At 40.6% G+C, this 24,003-nt stretch overlaps 2 protein-coding genes across 2 annotated transcripts; one reads left to right on the top strand and one right to left on the bottom strand.

Annotated features, from left to right (window-relative positions):
- The first annotated feature begins 6,264 nt into the window (after window positions 1-6,264).
- On the top strand, window positions 6,265-10,655 carry cplx2a (complexin 2a). The gene is made up of 3 exons (XM_030788322.1): window positions 6,265-6,295; window positions 9,591-9,769; window positions 10,464-10,655. The coding sequence occupies exons 1-3, from the start codon at window positions 6,265-6,267 to the stop codon at window positions 10,653-10,655; spliced, it is 402 nt and encodes a 133-aa protein (XP_030644182.1).
- Window positions 10,656-13,844: 3,189 nt separating this feature from the next.
- On the bottom strand, window positions 13,845-23,792 carry tmod1 (tropomodulin 1). Its single transcript, XM_030788139.1, has 9 exons — window positions 23,673-23,792; window positions 22,044-22,200; window positions 20,984-21,103; window positions 18,976-19,065; window positions 18,100-18,230; window positions 17,500-17,607; window positions 17,093-17,236; window positions 16,813-16,957; window positions 13,845-13,903 (listed from the first exon to the last, which is right to left on the bottom strand). Exons 1-9 carry the CDS (start codon window positions 23,790-23,792, stop codon window positions 13,845-13,847), a joined length of 1,074 nt encoding a protein of 357 aa, XP_030643999.1.
- Between the last annotated feature and the right edge of the window lie 211 nt (window positions 23,793-24,003).

The following is a 24,003-nucleotide window of genomic DNA, read 5'->3' as shown; positions in this document are numbered from 1 at the left end:
GGTGTGATATCTACATTAATATTGACCTGCTCTGACGCAGTGGAACGTGAGACAGAAGAGTATGGAAACTCCCCCGCCCCAGCCTCACAAATCACCTCAAATGTCACAAAGTATATTAAATAATATTTGCCTTCGCAGTTTTTAAAATGGAATTGTAACGGCATGCCTTTAGTTTAAATATTAATACAGATGTGACGATGCTACAGTAACTCTGACGCCTGACTGCAACATACTATATATAGACAGGTGCACATGATTTACTTATGTAGGCTTAGTCAAATGCAAGAACAAAATGAAGGGCAAAAGAGAGTCTCTGCGACCTTTCGTTTCAATGAGAAACAAAAGGGCACCAGTCTGCCGTGCGAAAACAGTCTATTAAAGATCGCAGTCGGAGTTTTCATTAGCTGAACGATGAATGGAACTTTGAATTTTAATCACGAATGCTGATTGACTGTCGGTCTTTTCGAATCATAGTGCATTTTCCAAGTATAGCTTCTGTCACTATGGTGAGTCACTGGGAGAACCTAACAGAGAAGAGAAGCTGTTTTTGTAATAGCATATGCCGATTGCCTTTGAAAAGACAGATGCAATGAGAATTCTTTGACTAGAACCACCCTAAGCACAGAGGACACAAGGAATATTTTTGCCTAAACTTTGCAAACACCATGATGGTAACTAGAACTGCACAGCAAAATTCTTAGAGTTGATTTTCCAGTGTTAAGCAAAAGTGTTAAATATAGTTAACTGACACTGTAAAAACATGATTTAACACTAAAGGAATCAGTTGCAAAAGAGAGTTGGTGTCATTGAGAAGTGTTGGAGATTCAACTCATACTACAGAGTTATGAAACCAGTGTAGCAAGTAGATAACACTTTCTGGTGTTAAGCAGAGTTCATTTTGAATTACACATATAGTTCTTTTAACACTTCATCTGAGTTGTAATACATTTAACATTTTAGGTAGTGTTAAATTAACGCGGCAAAGATTGAGACAAAATAAACACCAGCGTAGTGTTAAAATGAACTCTCTCAGAGTAGATTTAACACTATAGAATTTGCTGTGTATCTACATTAAGCTCATCATGAATGTTTAGGGGAACATATCTCCCCCCCAAGGTTGGCTACATTGCCCGTGCCCCCACCCACACACACACACTCTCACACACGCACACACTCATACACACACACACTCACACAAACACACACACACACCTGCTCACTCTGACACTGACACTGACAGCAGTGCATCTTCATTGACCAAGATCAAGCTTGTTGTCACTTTAATCATCTCACAGTGGTGGTTTTGACCTTGTTTTGCCCTTGTTGTGACACGAGAGTTGTTTCTCTCACTTGTCATCTGTCATAAATCGTAATTTATTGATACCAGTGTTATTAATAAAATGTGACTGAAGAAATGCATGAGGTGACCAAGGGACAAAACAGACAGAGATACAGGGGAAGAAATATACAGTGGGACTTTTAAACACATTCTTTCCTGAACCAAATGAAGATGAGAGATCAACATTAGTTAGCAGTTTATGCATGCCCAGGTAAAATCCTATGCTGTCCTTGGAAATTAGATTTGATTAAGATTCTGTTGGCTTTGATGGGATGATGAGTATCCGTGTTTCTCAAAGCTCACATTTGTTTTTCAAACAAATACGTTTTCCGCGTTAATCGCTGCTACATTAGCGTTTGACATTGAATGAATTTTCCTGGGACAGATGAAGGGACTGTCATCCCTCACGCGTTGCTTAATCTGATGAGACATGTCTGGTGTGGTTTAGGTCTTCAAAACCCCTCAGACGACCGTGTAAACGGCAATAAGAGCAAAACCATTCTGAATGGTCACTTTTGTCTTATTGTTAATGTGTATTCATCCAGGACAAGTAAAAAAAAAAAAAACCCATTCACAGGACAGGGCGCAGGCTGCCACCAAAATGGTTTGATGAGCATAATAACCATGGAAACCGTTTACCACGACGGCATCAGTCACCCCATCTCAGCCCAGTTGATACAGAAGCCTATAGAAGATTCTGGACTGGTGTCTTTGACAGAGCTTTTCTGCCACGGCCCGAAATGATGGGATTTCACATTGAACAATGGTATCATATCCCTCAAAACATTAGCAGAATCCACATTCCAAGGCATGTTGAAGCTACTTCTATGTCTCAGCCTTATCTTAATTTTTCCTTTATTTTGTCTCTTACCTGAATATAGAGACATACAAATACATATTTAGAGTGGCAGAGCACTAGAATGCTGTTTTGTTTTTGTTTTTTTTCTTCTATCGGTCACAGAAATAGACACCTTGACATATTTTTTACCTGAGAAAAAACAAAAAAACAGAAACAAAAGCAAAAAGTGCCAAAGAAGAAGGGCAGAAGAGAGTGCCTGCCCTCTGGCTGCACCTCTCCGGGCAGCTTCTCTCTCTCTCCCTCTCTCACATTACAACAGTCAGTGTCTGGGACAGGGCGGGGTGTGCAGCCTATTTGAACGTAGCCCAGTGACCACCGAATCTGGCTGGCTCAGCAAAACAAAAGTCTCAGCTGAGAAACAGCAAGGCCATAAAACGGGGGCAAATCTTCTTCCCGAAGGCTGCGCATTGATCCACGAGCTTTGATCAATAGAGAGTGATTATGTCAGGGAATTTTTTTTTTTTTCCTTCTGCTCCTTCATGGTCACCAACGCCTCCAAATGATTTAATGCTCAGTGTTGCTGTCCGCCCTCATAAATTTAGCGGACAGAAAGAGAAGCAGGATGAGATGGTGAAGGGGAGCAGGAGGTCTAGATAGAATTGGATGAAAGATGAGTGGAAAACACATTGGATAGACATGAAGGTTGTAGTGGCATAACAGATATATTGGAACATGCGTATGTATTCTCTTTCACAATATTCTCAAATGCTGTAAATTGAAAGAAAGAAAAAAAAGCATTTTGATAAAGTCCAATATTGACCGATTTAGTCCAAAGTGTCGTATTTTCTGCTTCGAAAATAGATAATGCGACTACTCAGAACAAAAATAAGTGTTTGGAAACCGGCTGGAATGTGCTCCAATATGAAATGTGAATAAATGAATGTGCTGTTGTAGAAATGCATTGGAGGGTGAAAATCTGAAGCCTTGATATTTTCAGAATCTTGCAAATGAAAGGATAGTGATGATCTAATAACAAAATAATCATTTATAATTCCTAATAATTATATATATATAAAAAAAAAAACCATGCTTGAGTTTTGAATTTCAGTCATTTCGTTACATCTCAGGACCCTCCTCAAAGGAGAGCATGATGCAGTCTGACCAGAATGCAGCACACTACGGTTTTTTTTTAATGTGGAGAACACATCATTTGGGTTGGAAGAGCCACTTAATTCACCGCTACATCATACTGACAGGCCACCGGTGCATGAAGTCAGTGCAAGGCTTTAGAGAACTTTAGAAATTAGAATGAACAGACTTCAGGATTAAGAATGCGTCTGACTAGCAGAATTCCTATTCCAGAACGCCCACTCGCTTGCCCCCCTGCCCCTCCCCTTTTCTTGTCTCCTTTAAGAGTGAATGGGCACTAACTACATCAAGTCAGCTTTCAACTTCACAATAGCTGTGGGAAAGCATTCTCAATCAGGGGTTGTATCCTTTGCGCATTGCAGTGCACTCAGCGTTCCTGGCTGGTGGTGAGAGAATTGATGGACAGTAATCAAGTGATTGGCCGCCACTGTAACACGATGGCGGCTCGGTGTGGAGGTCATATGATGTGTTTTAGTGCCCTCCCTCAGTGAGGTTTGATAGACGCGACAGAAAGCCATATAGTAAATTGAATTGAAACGCACAAGTCATCGGGAGGATGACTTGTGCTTGTGGGGCTATCTGAACATTACGGTCAATTTCATAAACACCGGGGTTTCTATATACTGACTCCTGAACTACAAAGTAACACAGTAAAAGGTTCATTTGTTACTGGGACAAATCAAAGACGTTTACACAACATGTGAAAACCACTTCATTATACTGGACACTAATGTATGAACAAATGCATATGAGGTCACCATATTAGTAAGCTATGTAATTTTGGGGAAAATCTAACACTAAGAGGATCTGTTTTTATATTTAATTTTACAACTGCAATTGTGTGTTCATTTGCCTCTAACTCTACTATTACAGCGTTGTACTAATAACATTTTCAAACATTTGAAGTAAATTATAATATGGATTTCAGTTTAGTTTCTGTCAAAACAAGGAAGGAAAAACTCCTCCAAATGAAAAGAAGGTACCAAACGGGGTATGCGGCAGCTGCTTCGCTTCTGTAACGTATCTTTCTGGCTTGTAAAATTCGTTTCCATGGTCACGTTTTACAATTTACAGTTGAGGGGTGGAGGACGAGAATAATTAACTCGCACGGAACAGCTGCGTTGGTCGTGGCCTGGATTACTCTTGTCCCCCGCCCTTCGTCCCAGTTGTAGTACAAACTGGGAATGGCGATTTTCTTAAAGTCAGCACAAATAAGTCCTGAAACTACAACTATCTCAATGCAAAGACAAATAGTAGCCTATGTCTCAGGCAACGGGGGTAAAAAACGCACTCATATACTCTCATTTATCATCGGAAGTACAAATTAGGACGAACGAGAACCGCTGGCCCATCTGGTGAAATAAGATTGTATTCCAAGTGCTCGAGTATATTTTGAATCAGCGTTTCACCTGCGTAGCGTAATGCTGACAGCAACAAGCAGAAAACATTCTCTCGCTTCTCTATACATCCTGTCCAACAAAGGTGAAACTTCTTCCGTACCTCACTGTTAAATACAACCAGAGAGCAGACAGATTTTTTTTTTCTCAGACAAAGATTGCCACCACATATAAAAGACGCTGATGATCACGTGCGATGAGGTTAAGTTTATTCGATATCCGTAATAACGTTTCATTGCGCCTCGAATTTAAGAGGTCGACAGACGAGAGTACGGCATTATTGAATCTACTGTCTCCCTTATACAACTGGGACGCGGTGGGACTTTTGACAAGGTATAAACGTCCATGTGATGTTACACGGGGGCTCCACAGTCAGCATCAGCGACTGCAGTTCCCCTCTCCGACACTCGTGCAGTCGCCTCGCGAACAGGAAGAGAGCCATCCTTTAGCTTGGAAATATACAGAGATGCTCGAAGCGAACCACTGAACAGTATCATCGATTGTTTTAACTCAATTTCAGTTTTTTCGAGGACAAACGGTTCTCATTTAGGATTAAGCACGCCAGAACAGGTACGTAGGCTATTCTCACATTTGGGTCAAACGGACTTTGAACATTTTGCTGTTTAAGGTTACAAGAAGTAGCTTGGAGCTCTCCACGAAAGGTGGTGCTGAAATTCGCTCTGCAGATGAAAAAAGGAAATGATTGCTTATCGCTGTGTCTCTGCAGCAGAGAGTTCAGTTAAGGTAATGCGCAAGGATATCGGAGCATGACAAAGGGCGGCACATAAAACGCATTCCAAAAACATTCAGTAGTTTCTACTACTTACAAAAAATATTAAGCAAGAGCACCAAATGAATTCAGGGACCAGAGGGTGTTTCGCCACAGATAACCGATTCAGATAAGGTAACCCAAAGTTTCACATTGGAAGCGGATCTTCAGGATCCGGAAGTTGAAAAGACTATCACAGGGACTGGTCAGTTTCTTAAAATTGCGACGGTCACAGCACGGATTTTTTCAGTTGGTTTGGCAGGTAGTGTCTCCTCTAGATGCACACTGTGAATACGGCACTAAGGACATGTCCATACGTGTGTCAGATGCATAGGACTTATGGGGGACACGGTGTAAAAGTTCTAAACCATTGTTACTAGCATTAAATGTTTTTCAACATTAGACTATCAATTCACAATCAACCACCGTTTCACTTCAAATGATAGTCTTGGATTTCTCCAATTTTCACATTTTATCACTATGACCTTTCATGTCCTTCACAGAGGCATTTTATTAACGCTTTAAAAGTCACAGTTCGCTCACTAAATAACAGTGGTTTATCGTCACGTATTCAGATTCGAAGATTTGCGCTCTGTCTTCCTACGTGTCTTGAATTTCCGAGAGGGCGAGGAGGTTACTGTCCGGACTACAGTTTCTCTGAACCAAGCTCAGAATTGATGTGCTCTATTGTCTTTGTGAAGCACTCATCCAGTTTTCTTTGGGGTTTCCAGGACTGGCACTAAACGAGCATCGCCTGATCTGAATGTGAACTCTTAGATCAACGGAGGAAACAACAACATAGCCTATCAACATGAATTTTGTAATGAAAGCAGCTTTGGGAGGTAAGTGAATGCGAGAGAAAGCAAAAGTTGCGGTAAATGATTCTGAACAAGCGGGATGCTGCAGTAGCAGACAAGTCACGACAGTTTTTTTTCGGAGAATTTTAAGGACAACATGACATGATTTAATCTTTTTTTAGATTAATAACACATGATTGTGAATAGTTATTGCTTGCATTTGTTATTACAATTCCAAGAACGAAAGCGAAGAATTAACTGAGAACAAACACTTAAAATGTTAGCATAAGCAATTAAATTACGCATATAATTCATCTCAAGACATTCAAGAACACCCAGGTTTAACCAAGGTTATGAAAATGAATAGTCATGCTTATCATTAAGCAACTGACAAATGCGTGTTTACAGTCAAGTACTCTACGCCTACGTTTCAAATAACTTTCGTGGAATACTCTGTGTTCAACACTGGAAAATACTATTGATCGAGGTGTATCTGTTTCAGAGGAAATACAGCGTGACTGTACACAGAGTGCACGGAGTCTTAGCGCAAAACCAGTGTCACGGGTTTCCGCAAAAATGTCATATCGTAGAAACTTCTTGAATGGATTTTTTTTTTCCTTGCGATGAACTGCAAGTTAATCACTCACGCACATGTACTTTAAGGGAGTCCACGTTCCATAAACCTTGAGTACGACCTGGGTTTCACTACTCATCTACATGAAGGCTACTGTTAGTGCTGTATCCTTCTCGTGTCCTGGAAACGTGGTGTACTTTTAGTGGAAATCATCCTATAAGAGTTCTAAGTTCATCGTTTAGGAAAATCCTTTTGAAGACGATAGGGCCAGGGGGAATCCGATCTCTTGTCAGGAGAATTCTTGCGGTGACTGGGACACGCTTGTTGTTATCCAAAGGGGAAGTTTTAGGTTCAACTATTCGCATCAGCGCTTTGTGCATTAGTGCTGAGTGTGGTTAAAATGAAATAGCTGATGTCATCGTTGGTTCAGTGCCAACGTACAGAGGACTGCAGTGGTAGGTTGTGTAAAGAACGGCTGGGAAATGACCGGAGATTCACAGCACATACGTTGAACATGTTGGTCTACTGAGATGAGAAGGTCAAGAAATCTCTCTCCCTCTCAGTATGATCTTACCATCTAAATTGTAATAAACAGAATGTCAAATTGTCCCAAATTCAGCTGATATTGGGAAAAAAAGAAAGCAAATCCCATTCATGGATATGGAGAATGTATATTGAATTTAAAAAATGTAAATGATTGCAAAATTAAGTGCATTTTTACAAACATGCTCAATCCATGCCCTGGAAATGGGTTTACAACAAAAAAAAATAGATCCACACCATTAACTTCCCCTACTGTCAATAATCCAGTTTATAAAGTCTTTTTTTTATATATAAGAATTAAATCCTACAAACAGGAGTTTTTCTCAAGCAGTTACACTATTTTAACCAGAAAAAGACCCCCCCAAAGACACACCGATTGTGGAATAATTAACAGGATTTCTTGGAGCGATTCTGGATTCATCTCAGATGGCAAACCTCATTTGTAACACTCTCAAAGTAACATCTATTGTACAAAACCTCTGTTTTTTTTTTAAATGCTTCGTTTTCACCTATAGCAAATCATCGGTATAATACTACATATTCATTAATTAATCAAAACCATTAATTGTATGGGAAGGGTCGTCAGTCAAAACAGCGTTCTTTCCTTAGGATCAGTGTAGTTGTTCTCAACAATGGAAAAATTAATATCTGGATAGACACGGGAGCATTTTTTTTTAGCACTTTGAGCAAAGCTAAGACGGTTTAAAGTCCGTTTCCCAAAGATGTGATCAAATATGACTCAAAGGCGCACATTAAATCTGTCATCCCACTGTCTTCTCTGTGCTGTTTTACTGCATTTCACTGTTATTTCCACCAGAGACCAAAAAAAAAAAAAAAGAAATTCGCCCACAGGCGTGAATTATGTGGTACAGAAGGAGCTATTTTGGTACTGTGCCACCACCAAAATACATTTAGTTCTTTGCATGACTGGCCAAGTGTTTACCCTTAGGCTTCAACCCAAAGTTATGCATCTGCTCCAATGAGGCCAGAAGCACCACAGCAAACAGAGCACAGGCCTTCATTACAGTCTCTGCATCACTACTCTACGTCACACGCGTAATTTCGCTCATTCATTCTTTGGTGGATGATGATGGTGTGACTCTGTTCAAAGTACGGATGAAAACGGATTGAGTACACCCAAGAACTGGTCGTAGCATGGGTATTTATTTAGTATCGTTTACGTAAAGGGAACACAATTGCATAGGAGCGTTCTCAGATGTCGAGTAAGTTTATTAGATGTACGTGTGACATAATCCCTAATGAATCCAAACAGTATGAAATTTGCACTTCAGAAATGTGCACGTGTTGTGGGTTGGGACTGCATCTTAAAATGCAGTCTGTATGAAGCGACGATCCTGAAATAATGCTTTCTTTGCATTGGTAAACTCCATATATTCTGCTCATGGTCCCATTAGCAATGATTCAGAGTAATGTAACTTTAATCCCCGTGGTCACAGTCATTCCCCTCGAGGTTTTTGACAGTATAGGGTTTTAGCTGACGGACTGTAACCCGATGAGCGTGGTTAAAAGTTCCCCCCGGACAGAGTCGCTGCCTAAGCCCCTCGTTCCAAATCTCCATACTCATGCTGAGTTCTTTTCCCTGGAGGCTCTAAACAAAAACAAAAACAAAAACACAGACCAAAAAAAATAAATAAACCAAGAAACAAAAAAACAAAAAGAAAAACAGTCAGAAAGACGAAGCTACACACGCAAGAACTCCCCAGATTAGTTCTCTGGAGAACATCAGGTACCATTTTAGTTCTTATTAAATTATGCTCACATGAATTACTACTGCGATGGACTGGCGACCTGTCCAGGGTGTTTCCCCACCTTTCGCCCAGTGAACACTGGTACAGGCTCCAGCACACCCCGCGACCCTAATTAGGATACGCGGCTTTGAAAATGAATGAACGAATGAATGAATGAATGAATGAATGAATGAAAGCATGAATTGCTACTCAATATTACTTGTTCTTGCATTATGATATGAGAATGATGAATCATCGAAACAATACAGTAATTGTACTACAACACAAAAGAACACGTATACATTAAGAACGATACACATCTACATATGTCAGGTGTGTTTAAATACTGAAGTGTAATATCAGGCACATTAAGACATGTCGTACAACAGCTTTATAATCTGCTCACGTAATATGTCTCTCTGTATGAAAACTTATGTCGTCCATGCTTATAACGCTTTTCTGGCGATGCGCGTAGGTGGGCCTCCTGATGTGGGGAAGATGCTGGGAAAAGAGGAGGACAAAGACCCCGAGGCCGAGAAAGAGAAAGAGGAGGAAAGACAAGAAGCTCTGAGGCAGCAGGAGGAGGAGAGGAAGGCCAAATACGCCAAGATGGAGGCCGAGCGGGAGAAGATCAGACAGGGCATCAGAGACAAGGTGAGTGCTGTGTGTCCTCGGGGGGGGGGGGGGGGGGTCCTCCCTCCGTCAGAAACGCGTTACGACGCAGCCGAGTTTAAGAGTCCCGTGTATGCAAGAGGACGAGTTGAAGAGGACTAATGTTAGGCCTTGTCTTTCTTTCTTTCTTTTTCTTTTTCTTTTTTTTTTTGCTGAATGGAAAGAGACACTAGTTTTTCACCCATAAATACGTTTTTAATCAAACAAATGAAGGAAGCTTGATGAAAATGAAACGATCTTTCAAAGCGAGCCGAACTGACGTCTGGCACGTAGTCTGGACAGTTTGGGTATCTGTACGTTCAGAAAACGGATAAATACGAATACATTAAAACGGGCGGTCACGCTTACGCGAGACGTGCGGCGTGGTACGGTACCCAAAAAGAGCCGAGAGATTTTCCATTTTCAGACTGGCAAAAAAAAAAACAAAAAAAAGGGAAAAAAAAGAAATTGACTGAGAAAGGGTGGCTGTCGTTTACTTACAGCCCAGAATATGTCCACATCTTTCACCTACTGCCATCTCATCTGCGTATACCCGAGTGCTTTCGCTCATGAAAATTCATATGCAAGTATAACTCATATGAAGTTATCACCACTTCTTAGAGGTAACGAATGATACACGGGTACTTTACAGAGGTTTCACGCGACTTTTTCTTCTTTCTTTCTTTCTTTCTTTCAGTACGGGTTGAAGAAAAAAGAAGAGGCAGAGGCGGAGGCCCAGGCCGCCATGGAGCAGGCGTCAGAGGGGAGCCTGACCCGTCCAAAGAAGGCCGTCCCGTCCGGCTGCGGGGACGAGGAGGAAGAGGAGAGCATCATGGACACGGTGATGAAATATCTGCCCGGCCCGCTCCAAGACATGCTCAAGAAGTAATCGCCGTGACAACACACACACCGTAGACGTCTAGGTCCCACCGCAGTTTTCACGTGCACTCTTACCTCTCCGCTGTCTCTGCGGGAGAAAAGTGTTACTGAATATCCACTAAAACCATTCTTGTTTTTACTCGTCTGATTTTGGAAAGAGGCAGTAGTTACCGGTAACAAGGTCTGATAATGCAAGCGAAGGAAATATACAGACTATAAGCCATATTTTCTCTCAAAAAGGGAATCGTAAACATGTATGTTCCACTATTATTACTGAGCTTAAAAAAGAAAAAAAAAAACAACAGAAAACAACAACAAAAAACAAACAAACAACCAAACCACCAACAAACAAAAACTAGTACATTTTGCATGAATCGTCTTCACTGTCTCACGTTAACTTTTGATAAATGTTTGTTGAATTAAGCTTTAAAATGTCCAGAATCAAATTTGTGCAGTGCAAATGTCGTGTGTATGCGTGTCTGTCCCTGCATGTCTCCATCATTGTGTACACGTAATGTTCGAAATCTCTCTCATTTCTTGTGCGTAGGTTGAGGGAAAAAAAAAAGTATATACGGCAATAAAATGTATCATGTTGAGTGGTATGTAATAATACTTTCTATGCTTTACTGAATACAGCAATGAACTCTGTTGTTTCTGTATCTTTAATCATTCACTCAATGTACTGTAGCATCCCCCAACCCAAACAAATGAATCTATGTCTCTTCTTTTTTTTTTTTTTTTTAAAAGAGGGATCAGATGAAAGTTGCTCATTTCGTAACGTGGAAACTCACGAGGAAATCTGTAGAAATAGAAGAGATGATACATTTTAATATCATTTTAATATCAGATTTGTCAGTGCTGCTGAACTAGATGGTAATGATGATGATGAGGAGGAGGAGGAGGAGGAAAATGATTTCTCTGTTATGTTTCACAGGTTTATGGATTGTTGTCAGCAATAAACACATCATCCTGTTGTTCGCTTAGCTTGCAAACAAAATAATAAAATTCCTTACAGACGCGGCGACATCAGTGGTTCTTTGTCAAAATAAGGGGAACACGGCAGGTTCACTTTCATCCAAAAACTGAGGCCCCGTGGTGGCGCTTTTTTTTTTTTTTTTTCAATGAAACTCAGCAAAAATTGCAATTCAAATTATAATATATTGTAATAGTAATTGTAATATATTGTAATTGTAATATATTGGTAATGCTGATTTTCAGCGCTGCTCAGTGATTTTTCATGGTTTTGTCAGAGACCACAGGCCAACGGAAAATTTCCGTTTCACAACCAAGTGAAAAGAAAGAAACGCGACACCCAAAGATACACGCAATGGGGTTCCAACCTTTATTTATCCACCAAAAAAAAAAAAACAAAAACAAAAAAAAAACAGTCACTAAGGTGCACTAATGAAACATACATATGCAAACACAGCTTAACCTGACATTGGAGGGGAGGGAAATGCCAGTAACCAATGAAGTTCATCATCACCGTGCAGCACAAAGCTCTTATTCCCTTTCATTATATACACTCCTAATTAACCTGGGAATCTGTAAAAATCTACAGCTGAAGAACATGACCGAAAAGGAGGTATAGAACCAAACAGAACCAAAAGAAGAAGGAAAAGCTCAAGTTTCCAAGCAAACCAGCCATGCATCAGAAGCAAAAGCTCAAGTTGACCGGGCTTCTCTGTAGGGTTCTACCGATTCCTTTGTGATCACTTTTGTTTTTCGTTTTATCCTTGTTAGGGATTTTTTTTTTTTTTCCATAACTGGTTTTCAATCTCATCCAACCAAAACATTTTTTTTTTTTTTTTAATTTATGATACTGCTGATAACTGAAGAGGTTTTAGTTGACAGTAGGAAAAAAAAAATGCTAAGTGAACATTACATATCTCAGAATGAAATTTCAATCTATTCAACAACAGTGCTAACAAAACAACTTGTGTGACGGCACAAATTTTTTTAACATGAAAGGTTTCAAATCTTCACATAATAATCTAATATTTCATTATTAGCCCTAAATGAATATAACAGGATTCATTAAGATCTTCCATAGCTGTATACTCTCCTTAATGAACTGATTAATACAGAACTACATTCCAATCCTCAAATGGCTGAACGTGGTGAGGCAGGTTGCTTTTGATGTGATAACATACGCTTCAACATGCATTATATGAAGACTCCTAGCCAATCTGGGAAAATACAGGCAAATAAATATATAAATAAAACACAGCGACATGTGTCGCGGGTAATTAACGCTAGCAGGTGACAAAAGCGGGTTTTTCTTCCCTCAGGTGTGACGGTGAATCAAACTCATCAACTTCAGTTGCTGCCGAGACTAAACTCTCTCTGAAAATGACGCATTTACAAATACATGAGAGGGCCAAACAGATGGTATATTGCTTGGGCCCGGAATCAACACGCAGCACTTTTATCGTGCTTTTCTTTTCGATATACGTTCTTTTTATCGCCGAACTCCATATGAACCTAAGATAGGTCGACTAAAGCCAGAAAAAAAAAAAAAATTCAAGTTTTATATTCATGATAAGTATCAGTTGTGTCAAATCAACTCTACACTATCAAAAATGTGGGACTATGATATAAAAATAATTCTCTATGATTTTTCGTTTTTAATAATGCTATATAACAGTCATAAGAAGAGTGTGTATTGTGGCATTTCTTTCACACTACAAATGTACTCCCTCAATCGTCTGTTGATAAAAATTTCTGTCTTGTGTGTAATGCGATGTAACATGACGTAAAGACGTTAGTATCTCACTTAAACCTCAAACATGTACACATTCAACAGAAAGCTGTCCAATTTCAAACAAAAATCAATTAAAAAAAAAAAAAAACCACAAAAAAAACCACAAAAAGGATACATTGTACATCGAGGGATAAACATACCAAGTCCTTTCGACTGCACGAAAACTGCACTGTGTTGTATGCTAACAATACGTCTGAAATTTTCTCATTAATAGGACAATGTGGGGACATATGACGTGTACAATAGTATGAGCGCACAATACTGAGGGTACATATATTGGATCTCTAACTCTACCATTGAACAAATGGAACTGCTGTGGGTTTATGAGATTTTCCACGTCCTTGGCGAATGACGTAGCAGGCGGATGAAAGGGTCTACAGTTTGATTGGAGACACTTGCTGGCTTATATGCTCTGGGCCACCAGGGGGGGCGGGGCTACACGTTTGTCCGACATTTGGGGAAGATGGGTCCTCCCTCAAGCCTTCTCTTTCTTACTGTATTCACAAAAAGAAAAGGAGAATGGAAGAGAAGAAGAGACATTGTTTAAAAATTGTACGACCTTGATATGACCTACACCGAGCGAATTACGTCTGTTTATTGCAGACGGTCTAGATTACTCAAGAACTCACAAACTCTACACACAATGTCAAATAACCCAGGGTTTCTACAAGTTTCAAGTCTTAAGTCTCGTTTACAAACACTAAAAAGGCATCTCATGGACAATTTTATGAATAATCACTTTGCTTTTGTTGTATTGGTTTGTTTGTTCCTCTGTCATTCTAAATGGAAGTTGTTGCTTTTTTTTTGGGCTGCCCTCTAGTGTAACGGGATGACACAGGCCCTTTTCGGACTTAAGACTTAAACCTCAGAGAAGCCCACCCACTATGTCAAATGACCACTGATGCCGTCAATAGAAGGAAAGCTCATCATTCTTGGCGGTGAAGCAGCACAGGAATACGGCACTGAAGGCAAACCGGGAAGCCCAGAAAAGGCAAAATGCATTGGGGGTGAAAAAAAAAGCAAGGTCGGTCTTTAAAAAAACCGTGAACAAAAGCGTGGTCCTCTACGCCGAGGCTGCAGAAAGGCTACAGCGAGACAGAGAGAAGCCTTGAAGGGCATTAAAGAAAGGAGTTCCTCCTCCCTCCAGCTGCAGACAGAGAAGCAGGAAGTCTGGTGGTCCTGACAGGGCGGGGGGGGGGGGGGGGGGGGGAATAAATAAATAAATAAAAGAGGAAGAGATTCGAAGAAGAAGAGAGGGGAAAAAAAAGCGTCTCTCTTTACTTTGACTTGGAGTTGAACTTGAACTTTTTACGGAACGCCTTTTCCAGCTCGGGGACGGAGAACGTGAGGGTGAAGGCTCCGTCCGAGTCAGAGCGAACCACGCGCGCTGAAACACAACCAGGTCAAACTCGTTCACATGTTCCATATAGGGATGGACGGAAAGACAGACAGACAGATATACAGAGATATGCACAGAGACAGACAGACAGACAGACAGACAGATATACAGAGATATGCACAGAGACAGACAGACAGACAGACAGACAGAGATATGCACAGAGACAGACAGACACAAACAAATCAGTCCAGACAAACAGACATTAACATCATACAGGACTACATACACACACATACACAAGTAAAGCCTGCATGTCTAGACTCAGTTGTAATTGGTTCAATTGCTCTGTCATGTCTAACCATATTCCGCCATAATAAATAATATTATTTGACCAATGTAACTGCTTTAAGGTAAATGTCCTTTTTAGAGAACACCACGCCTACTGCTGTGTCCTGGAATTTCCAAAGATAAAAAAAAAAAAAAAAAAAAAGAAACTTGATGAGTCATATTAACTTTTGGCATGTCATCAAGCATAAGTAGGACATTTCGAATCGTGCGTCTAAATATATATACGTATATTTGTCCAGCTGGGCGGTAAAAATCACTTCGGTTAATGAGTATACTGACGTAAGCTCTCTCCTAAACTGGCAAGGACAAGCCTGTTTTTCACCATCCCTCATTTAGCATTGCCATAACGGTGCATTAACAGAGATGGAAATAGGCCCGCGGATGACCTCAGAGCTAATCGGCTGGCGCACACACGATCCAACTGGGATTCACAGTGGGAAGCTCAAGTCGTTCTTGAGAGCGTATCAGTTCTTCGGGACGTGTAAGGAGATGACCTAAAACTACATCGCTAGCTGGGGGTTAGAGAGGGAGCTGATGCATTCCCAAACTCGGTCGCTAAGCAACCAAAGGGACCTTGTTAACAACGAAGAGGTTAATTTGGTTCAGTGCGAGGACGCGGTTGTAAGCCCGTTTAAGTTTCAACAAATTTCAGACAAAAGAAAAAAAAAAAGTTTTAGTAAGTTGATATGGTGTCCACTTCAAAAAGCAAATTTACGAATTGTATCTAATTATCCAGAGGAAATTAGTATACAATTTGTATAGTAAATAATCTTCAGCACCTTTGATTTCAAGGTTTTTATTTTAAAAATAAGTGAAAGACAACTAAATGTGAGCCACTTTGAGCCAGTTACTTCGAGGCTCTTCTTCACGACAAAGAGTGAAACACTGCAAGTCCAAACATCAGCGCATTTAAATGTAAGGTTCTTCTTCAAGAAAATGACTTCAAAAAAACCAAACCTGAGCCCCTGTTATTTAAAGTTCTTTTTCTAGGAAACGAGTAAAGGAAAACGAAACTTGAACCACGAGACCGTCGCTCGAACGTGCCATTTCAGCAGAAAAAGAGAAATACAACGAACGCAAAATGACAACCGACTGCTTTGACCTTTTCAGATCAATGTGCGGCTACTTCGATATGAGAAAATCTAATTCCCGCTTAGAGAAGCCTAGAGATTAGACCTACTTTATTCATTTATGTGGATTCATATATCCCAATATAATATTGTATATTGTCTGAGCAATAACACAGTGTGTTTTATTATGAATATTTATTATTTGTGACTGCACTTTTTGGTTTTTTGGTACAAAACCGTTATACCTCTAATGAAAGATTGAGGGTACAGTTCATCCACAGTAAAATGACAGAAACAAAGAATTCTCAAAGTACTATTTATGCCAATTCATAAAGACAATGAGATTCTGCTAGTTAAGGATAAGATTAAGATAGAAACAGAGAAAGAGAGAGAGAGAGAGAGAGAGAGAGAATGTGAGTGAACGAGAGTGAAAGTGAGAGAAAGAGAGGGAGACAGTGAAGAAAAGAGAGAGAGTATGAGAGAATGAGAGAAAAGAGTGAGAGAGATAGAATGAGAGTGAGAGTGACAGTAAGAGAAAAAGAAAGAGAGAGAGAGTGTGTGTGTGTGTGTGTACGTGTGTGTGTGTGTGTGTGAGTGTGTGTGTGAGAGAGAGAGGGGGAGAGAGAGAGAGAGAGGGAGCGCTGACCCAAGTCATTGTTGTTCATCATGGCATTGGAGCCCCGCAGTCTTGGCCCCTGCTGGGTGAAGTGATAGCCAAATTTCAGTAGTGTGCTGTTCTTCTCCAGCATGCTGGCTATCTCCATCTCCACCTTATTCCCCAGAGGCTGACTCTACACAAAACAAACAAACAAACAAACAAACAAACAAACAATCCAACATACTATTGTCATTATAGCAACATAGAAATTATGGACAGACTGCTGTTTTACCCTTCTTTTCACTTAAGTGTCTGAATGATAATGCACCTGATTGTCTATCTTGAGCTCCAGAAGGGTGGTGTTTGACTGTAGAGCTTCCACCAGAGCCAATATTCCAGCACCTGTGATGAAGTTTGACTCAACGTTCAAGCTCTTCAAAGTGGTGTTTCCTTTCAGCATCTCTGCCAAAGCCTGGGTAAGGACACAAGGCAACACTCTGAGAGTCGATGATTTAAAAATAGTCAATAACAAGTTCTAGAAGATGTGTTTGAGTGCAACAGCTAAGAGAGAAGTCAAAGATGCTGTGGCAATGACAATGATTTCAGTACAAGTTCTCAAATAATTGTTGGGGGGGGGGGGGGGGGGGGGCAGTTTACCAAGACAGTAATGTAAGAAGCAAGATTTTCAGTGACCTATAGAACATGGGTGAAGACCGAAAGAAGAACTGTACTCACAAAGGCGACGGGATCGTTACTCCGGGTTCCAACGATGCTGAAGCGTTCTACTACAGAGTTCACTTTTAGAGCCTCTGCATACGCTTTCAGAGTGGGCACCGGAATGTTCTAGAACACGGCAGGAACGTTGATTTAAAGTTGATTCGCGCTAAATCAAGCATGCATGTCTCTGAAACTATAATACCGACCATTTTGGAAAGATGAAACAGCAAAGTAACAATTTTAATACAAAGAACTGCGTATGCCACTTTATTTAAACGTAAGAAAAAAAAATTCCATTTTTTCTTCAGCAGTTAACATGAAACATTACAAAAGAACAGTCTTTACGATACAGAGCAGCTCATTTTATCAGCCGTTATAAAAATCTCGGCTTAACCAAAACAATATTCAATTCATAATGTTTTTCAATTTGCCCATGTAGTTAGTTTACGCATTTTCCCCTTATTTGGACTCTGTCTCCAAACCATGACCAAACACAAAGCACGAGCCAAAAATTCGATATCACATCGCCATAATCAAAACACGATATACGGTGAGTATACAACGCAGGGCCTGGTGAGAGCTGGCGGCGTTTGTATGGAGCGTCTGGGAGGAGCTAACCTTGATGTTATTGAGATTAACCTCCAGCAGTTCGGGGTCGTTTCTCTTAATCCTCTGCAGCGTCTCCTCCACGTCTGTGGCGTTCGGCTCCTCGTCCGGCACCGGTTTATACTGGGTGCACTGGATCACACCTGGGGGGCGGGGGGTGGGGGGGTTGAGGGCAGAAGCCAAAACTCCCTTACACCGCTGTTTTGTTTTGTTGTTTTTTTTACCATACCAGCCTTCTTTCACCATTCACCTACAATCTGCTAATGGGGTAATGTGTATTACATGATCCATACTGTATCTTCTTCTAAATCTTTTCTTTTTTTTTCCCCCTTCAGTTTAACTTAACACTGTCGTCATTAAGGGACGGGAGGATTAGTCAAACAAAGAATTCAGACAGGTGTGTTTGTGCTGGACTTCGCACAAAAATGTTCAGAGGTCACGGTGTCCAGCAGATGTTGACTCAGAATGCTCAGAAAGCTGCTGTTTTCACTAAAGGAGATCCATCAGCTCCGTATTTCTAAACAATGACTGAGTGTTCCGAGACTGTAATGAAAAGACGCTATGTAAATATTAACAATGTAAAAACTCCACTTGATTTTCCTTTTAAACCTATCCCCACTCAAAAACCCACCTGATCTCATACCATTAGGATAAACATTTTTCCGCCTCGATGCATAGAAGAACTTGTGCGTTATAACTGACCGCAATAACTGCTGCACTCTAGATCAAACTACTATTCTCAGCCCTTCACATAAGGATCGATATGGATTTAATAAGCGTTTAATGTAACCGGGAACTAAAGGAGATATTTCGGAGAGACCAGAGTGTTCCTGTAAACATGCGTTGGTTCTGCGTCATCGTGCCCGGTATGGGAAGGGAGGAACTCACTGTTCAGTCCCTGTTTGTTGACGATTGTGCTGCTGGCCAGGGCCTCGTAGTACTGCTGATTACTCATCAGGGTGTGCATTCCCAGAATGGCTATTGAGAAAAGAGGAGAGACCCAGATGACGAGAAATAATAGTACAGAGAGAGAGAGAGAGAGAGAGAGGATGAGAGGGAGAGAGAGAGAGAGAGAGGATGAGAGAGAGAGAGAGAGAGAGAGGATGAGAGGGAGAGGGAGAGAGAGGGGGGGGAGAAAAAAGAGAGAGAGGGAGGGAGAGAGAGAGAGAAAAAAAAGGAGAGAGAGTGAGGGAGAGAGAGAAAGAGAGAGAGAGAGAGAGAGAAAGAGAGAGAGAGAGAGAGAGAGAGAGAGAGAGAGAGAGAGAGGGAGAGAGAGAGAGGAGAGAGAGAGAAAATAAGTAAAATTGTAGCAGGGCCAAAAAAACAAAACAAAATAAAACCCCAAAACATCAGCAATAGAAGGATACAGAGAATCTTGGTAGAGATTCAGCAATTATTCAAATGCATTGACCTAGAATGGCAAAACCTACAACGCAAGCAATGAGTCAAACAGCCCATACAACCTAGACCAGTGCACCAAACACAGTCCAAATGCAAAGTACCTGCAAGAGATGCACTAATACACAATACACAGACATAGAACAGAGACTATTTAGAGATACAGTCATTCAGCATAAGAACACTGTTTCTTGGGCTAGTAATCTAACAAAATGTTCATCGTCATATTCCGTCTTCTGAGACTATGAGAACCAGCCTCCTTGGCTTTTGCTGTGAGATTCTTAAAAAAAAAAAAAAAAGGAAGAAAAAAAAAAAAAACAGGAACATCTAATTCCATTCTTCTATGCAATCCCTCTTTGAAAACAACTGAATGAGGTAAGATCTTTTAGTGGACAGAGCAGCATTCTCTACCCCTTTTTTGGTAGGCATTGGCTCTTAACAGTTTTTTTAATGAGTCACTGTTGCAGACGAACCATTTGTTACAATCAGCGGAGGCAGCCCAAACCAGATTAAAACAGGGGCCTTTTCAACACGCCGACGGCTTTTCCAGAGATGTCCAACATGCAGACAATGGGTAAGCAAAAAAAACAAAACAAAAAAAAACCCCACACACACACACACAGGGGAGATTGAAACATCGTAGGTGCAACATGCGAGCTTGCTGGATAACCTGACAGTTTGTCCCAAGGCTTTAGACACAGGTCAGCCAAGATATGTGATACACAGCTGGTGGAGAATGGAAGGGGTAGTGATGAAAGCTGGGGGACAGACAAGCGACAGACGCACACACACACGCACAGACACACACACACACACACACACATACAGACACACACACACACACACACAAACACAAACACAAATACAAACAAAGACAAAGACAAAGACAGTGAAAATGGAGAGCATTAATCTGGAAAGTGTAAAGTAGGTTAAAATGTTTGAGACAAACATCTGGTGACATCACTGCCCGGATAGGAATTAATTGAGTTAACGGAACGAGCTGGAGGACAGAATGAGGCAATGACTTGGGCCAGCGTGATTTTATCATTGTATTATTTATTTGAATCCAAACAAATAGTATCATGCATTAATTTTGTGTTTGTTAGGAATAAATATTCCACAGTTTATGATAATCACTCTCAGATTGCTAACACATGTCATGTTACTGTCTGTTTTAGTTCTTTTTTTTTTTTTAGGATTTTGCAATGTTAAGTGTTGTTATACTGACAAATGATAATTATCTTTCAGCTTTTCTGTTTAAATATCAGCTAGGGAAGAGAATCAAGGCAGAGTAGCGCTTAATTGATGAGGCTTCCTTCTAAAACTAAATAAAAACTGCCACTTCACTAATCATCCAAAGAACAAAAAAAGAAAAAAAAAAAAAGTCGTCGTCATAGAATCCTGTCGAAATTCTGACAGAGCTATTATAACATTAATGAATTTACACACGGGAACTAGCCAATCACAAGGAACAAATGTTGCGTTAAGAGTTACCTACCTGCAATGTCACACAGTTCAGCATCAGTAGCATTAGCCAAAGCTTCTTCAAGCTCAGGTTCAAGTGTCACATCCTCCAAAATGGGGTCAACGACCTTCGTTTTGGGCACCCACGGCTTTCCTAAGAGATACATATCTGGCATGAACGACCACTTAACCGACTCACAGGTCTTATCGCCGATAATACATATCATCTCATTATTATGGCCACGGTCGTAACCTTCCGTGCCAGGGCATCTTGGTAAACCGCAGTCGACCTTAGTCAAGGTCATACTCATAGCGTCTTGTATTGCACGAATGCCGTTCTATGAGACAAACCATTCTTGGGGAAAATTAGTCAGTCGTTGGCCGAAAACAAGACGTCGTGTTCGGTCACGCTTGGCGGCGTTCATTTCGCTCACAGAAACTTTACAAACAGAACTCACATCACTGGAAAATAACATTTGTCCTCACATACACCAGTCAACCATGTCAGTCCAGTTGGGCTCCAAGCCCTTCTAGTGTTACAGAGAGCCATGTGTGGCATTTGACACATGGCGTCTTATATGGAGGCTTATGTCACTCAATGCTTGGCATAGGGCGTTTGTGTTTGGCTTGTGTGTGTGTGTGTGTGTGTGTGTCTAAGTCTGTGGGAGGTGGTAAGTGTGTGAATTCCCCTTTCAGAGGTCAGAGAGATAGTATACTACACACTCCTCTAAATGAGCTTTTGTTTAAGCCAACAGCTAATGGCAGGCAGACAGAAAGAAAGAAAGAAAGAAAGAAAGAAAGAAAGAAAGAAAGAAAGAAAGGTTAGTTTACTTTCAGAATTTTGGATATAGGACGTTATGACCATGTATGTTGTTAAATCAGTACTATAAAACCTACACATCATGCCACTGATAATGCGTAAACAGCTTCAAAGACAAATTAAATGTATAAAATCAAATAAAAAATAAAATATTACAGTGTTCACGTCTCACAACGGACTATGACATTCTTACAGCTGAAGGTATGCATAAAATGATAGCGATCAAAATAAATAAATATCAATCAATCAATCAATAATCCAGCCCTGTGTGTACCTCTTTTTTCTCCAGTGTATGGAACCAAGTCTTCTCTGTCTGGGTGTTCTTTGGCCTGTTTCTCCAGGTGGGCTAGCAGGTTGTCCCTTTGAAACGTTCCGGTTGGAGCTTTCTTAGTCTGGTCCTTCTGCCTCATACCAGCTGGCAAAAGAGCATTCTGGAGGCAACGTGTTGACAGTTAGTTACATCTGAAATCATTCTGCAAGGTCAAAATGATTTGGTCTGTATATATTTCCTAGTGAAATTAGATTTGTTTGTAGGCTGTCTCACAGCCTCTGCCAAAAATCTTCCAAACTTTACAAAGCGGCCACAATTTGTGTGTGTGTGTGTGTAGCACATTATGATGAAGGGGCAAAGCAACAGTTCTTTTCTAAACAAAACATACGTTAATCAAACTACAGTACTGACAGGTTCAGCATTCTTCTGGCCAACGTAAACACCAGTTTGCTTTGACTTCGGGTTAGTCTTAGCAGTTTGCCAAGATATGTTGTGATGGAACAACAACGAATAAAAACTTTATACAGATCCTTAAGTGACGTAAATAGGAATTTGAACAAAAGGGGGAGCGATGCTAAAGCCTCCAGCGACACTTCTTAAAGAAACTGTAAGTTAACAAGTGGCAGTAAACAAGATAAGAAACTAAACATGGCTAAAAATAACGCCTCTCTCAAACTGAAGCCTAGCATCAGCTGATGGAAGTCAGAAATGAGCCGTCCTATCTTAAAAGCAGACACAGATAAGGTAAGATTGCAGTTAGAAACAGGCAGATGACATGTGAGTCAAGACCGTTGACAGTACCCATGCAAAGAACCGACTTCAAATAGATAGTATGTAACGCGCCGGCTTTTCTTGGACCTCGATAAAGCCGACGAGAACATAACATACTGTAAAATCTCTGGCGTCTATCAAATCTGGAACAGTTATGACATTTATTTGAACTTGTTGTAACAATAAAGGCCATTTTATGGTGGGGTTTCCAACCTGGTAAAACTAAGATGTATACAAAAATATGAACCGCCGCAAAGGAGTTGGCCAAAGTTTAACTCTTACTTGCACTAGTATTTACTATAGTGATGGTGATGTTTCTTTTTTTGGGGGGGTGGGGGGTAATACGTTCAATTTAGCAAACTATATTAAGAGCTTCTCGTGGGCTAATTTTGTCAAGTCCAAATAAACAGTCCATAATTATGTGATTTTACAACCAAGCTTAAATGGGCATACCGCTTAAGTCAATATTTAGCCTGTGTTACTTTTTTTTTGTTGACCTCTGATAATGAGGGATAAATCTGGGTGAGTGGTAGTTGAATGAAGACGTTGGTTTAAGGGAATTTCCACTGGGCCGTTCTGGCTGACTGCCCGTGTTTTTTTGGGACTATCCAGGACTGTCTTTTTTCAGTAAACTGTTGGTCATTCGTCATGTTCTGCCGGCTTGAACCATCATCACTCCGCTCAAGTGATGAATGTAAGATCAGTTGAGGTATGTTCAAGAGCCAAAATCACTGGGACACTCTAGAATAATGTAAGGAGTGGGCTGAGATGCACGACTGTAGCTTGACTCAGATGTAAAAAAAAAAACAACAACATTATGGCCATTGTTAGTGACATAAGCAAACAAACAAATAAACTCACATCAGGATCTAGTTCTTCCAATTCATCCTCTAACCGTCGCAACTCCTCTTCGGAAAGCTTCTTCAGTAATTCATCCTCATCTACGTCTCTGTATTTCTCCATTTCTTTTCTGAACGACATGGTGGCAGCAAAAGATTCGACGGAAAAAAGAAAGAAAGAAAGAAAAAAAAAAAACCCGGGGAAAAAAAAGCTCCCACTGGTGTGGCGGCAGCAAAGTGCCCCCCAAATCCTCCGCACCAAAACCTGCTCAGACAAAAACAATATTGTACCACCTTCAGGGAAAAAGTAAGTATGCATGTACAAATGAACCCTGTAAAAAAAGTCACAGTGG

Source organism: Chanos chanos, chromosome 11, assembly GCF_902362185.1.
Source record: "Chanos chanos chromosome 11, fChaCha1.1, whole genome shotgun sequence".
NCBI lineage: Eukaryota > Metazoa > Chordata > Actinopteri > Gonorynchiformes > Chanidae > Chanos > Chanos chanos.
This window is presented reverse-complemented; position numbering and strand designations above follow the sequence as displayed.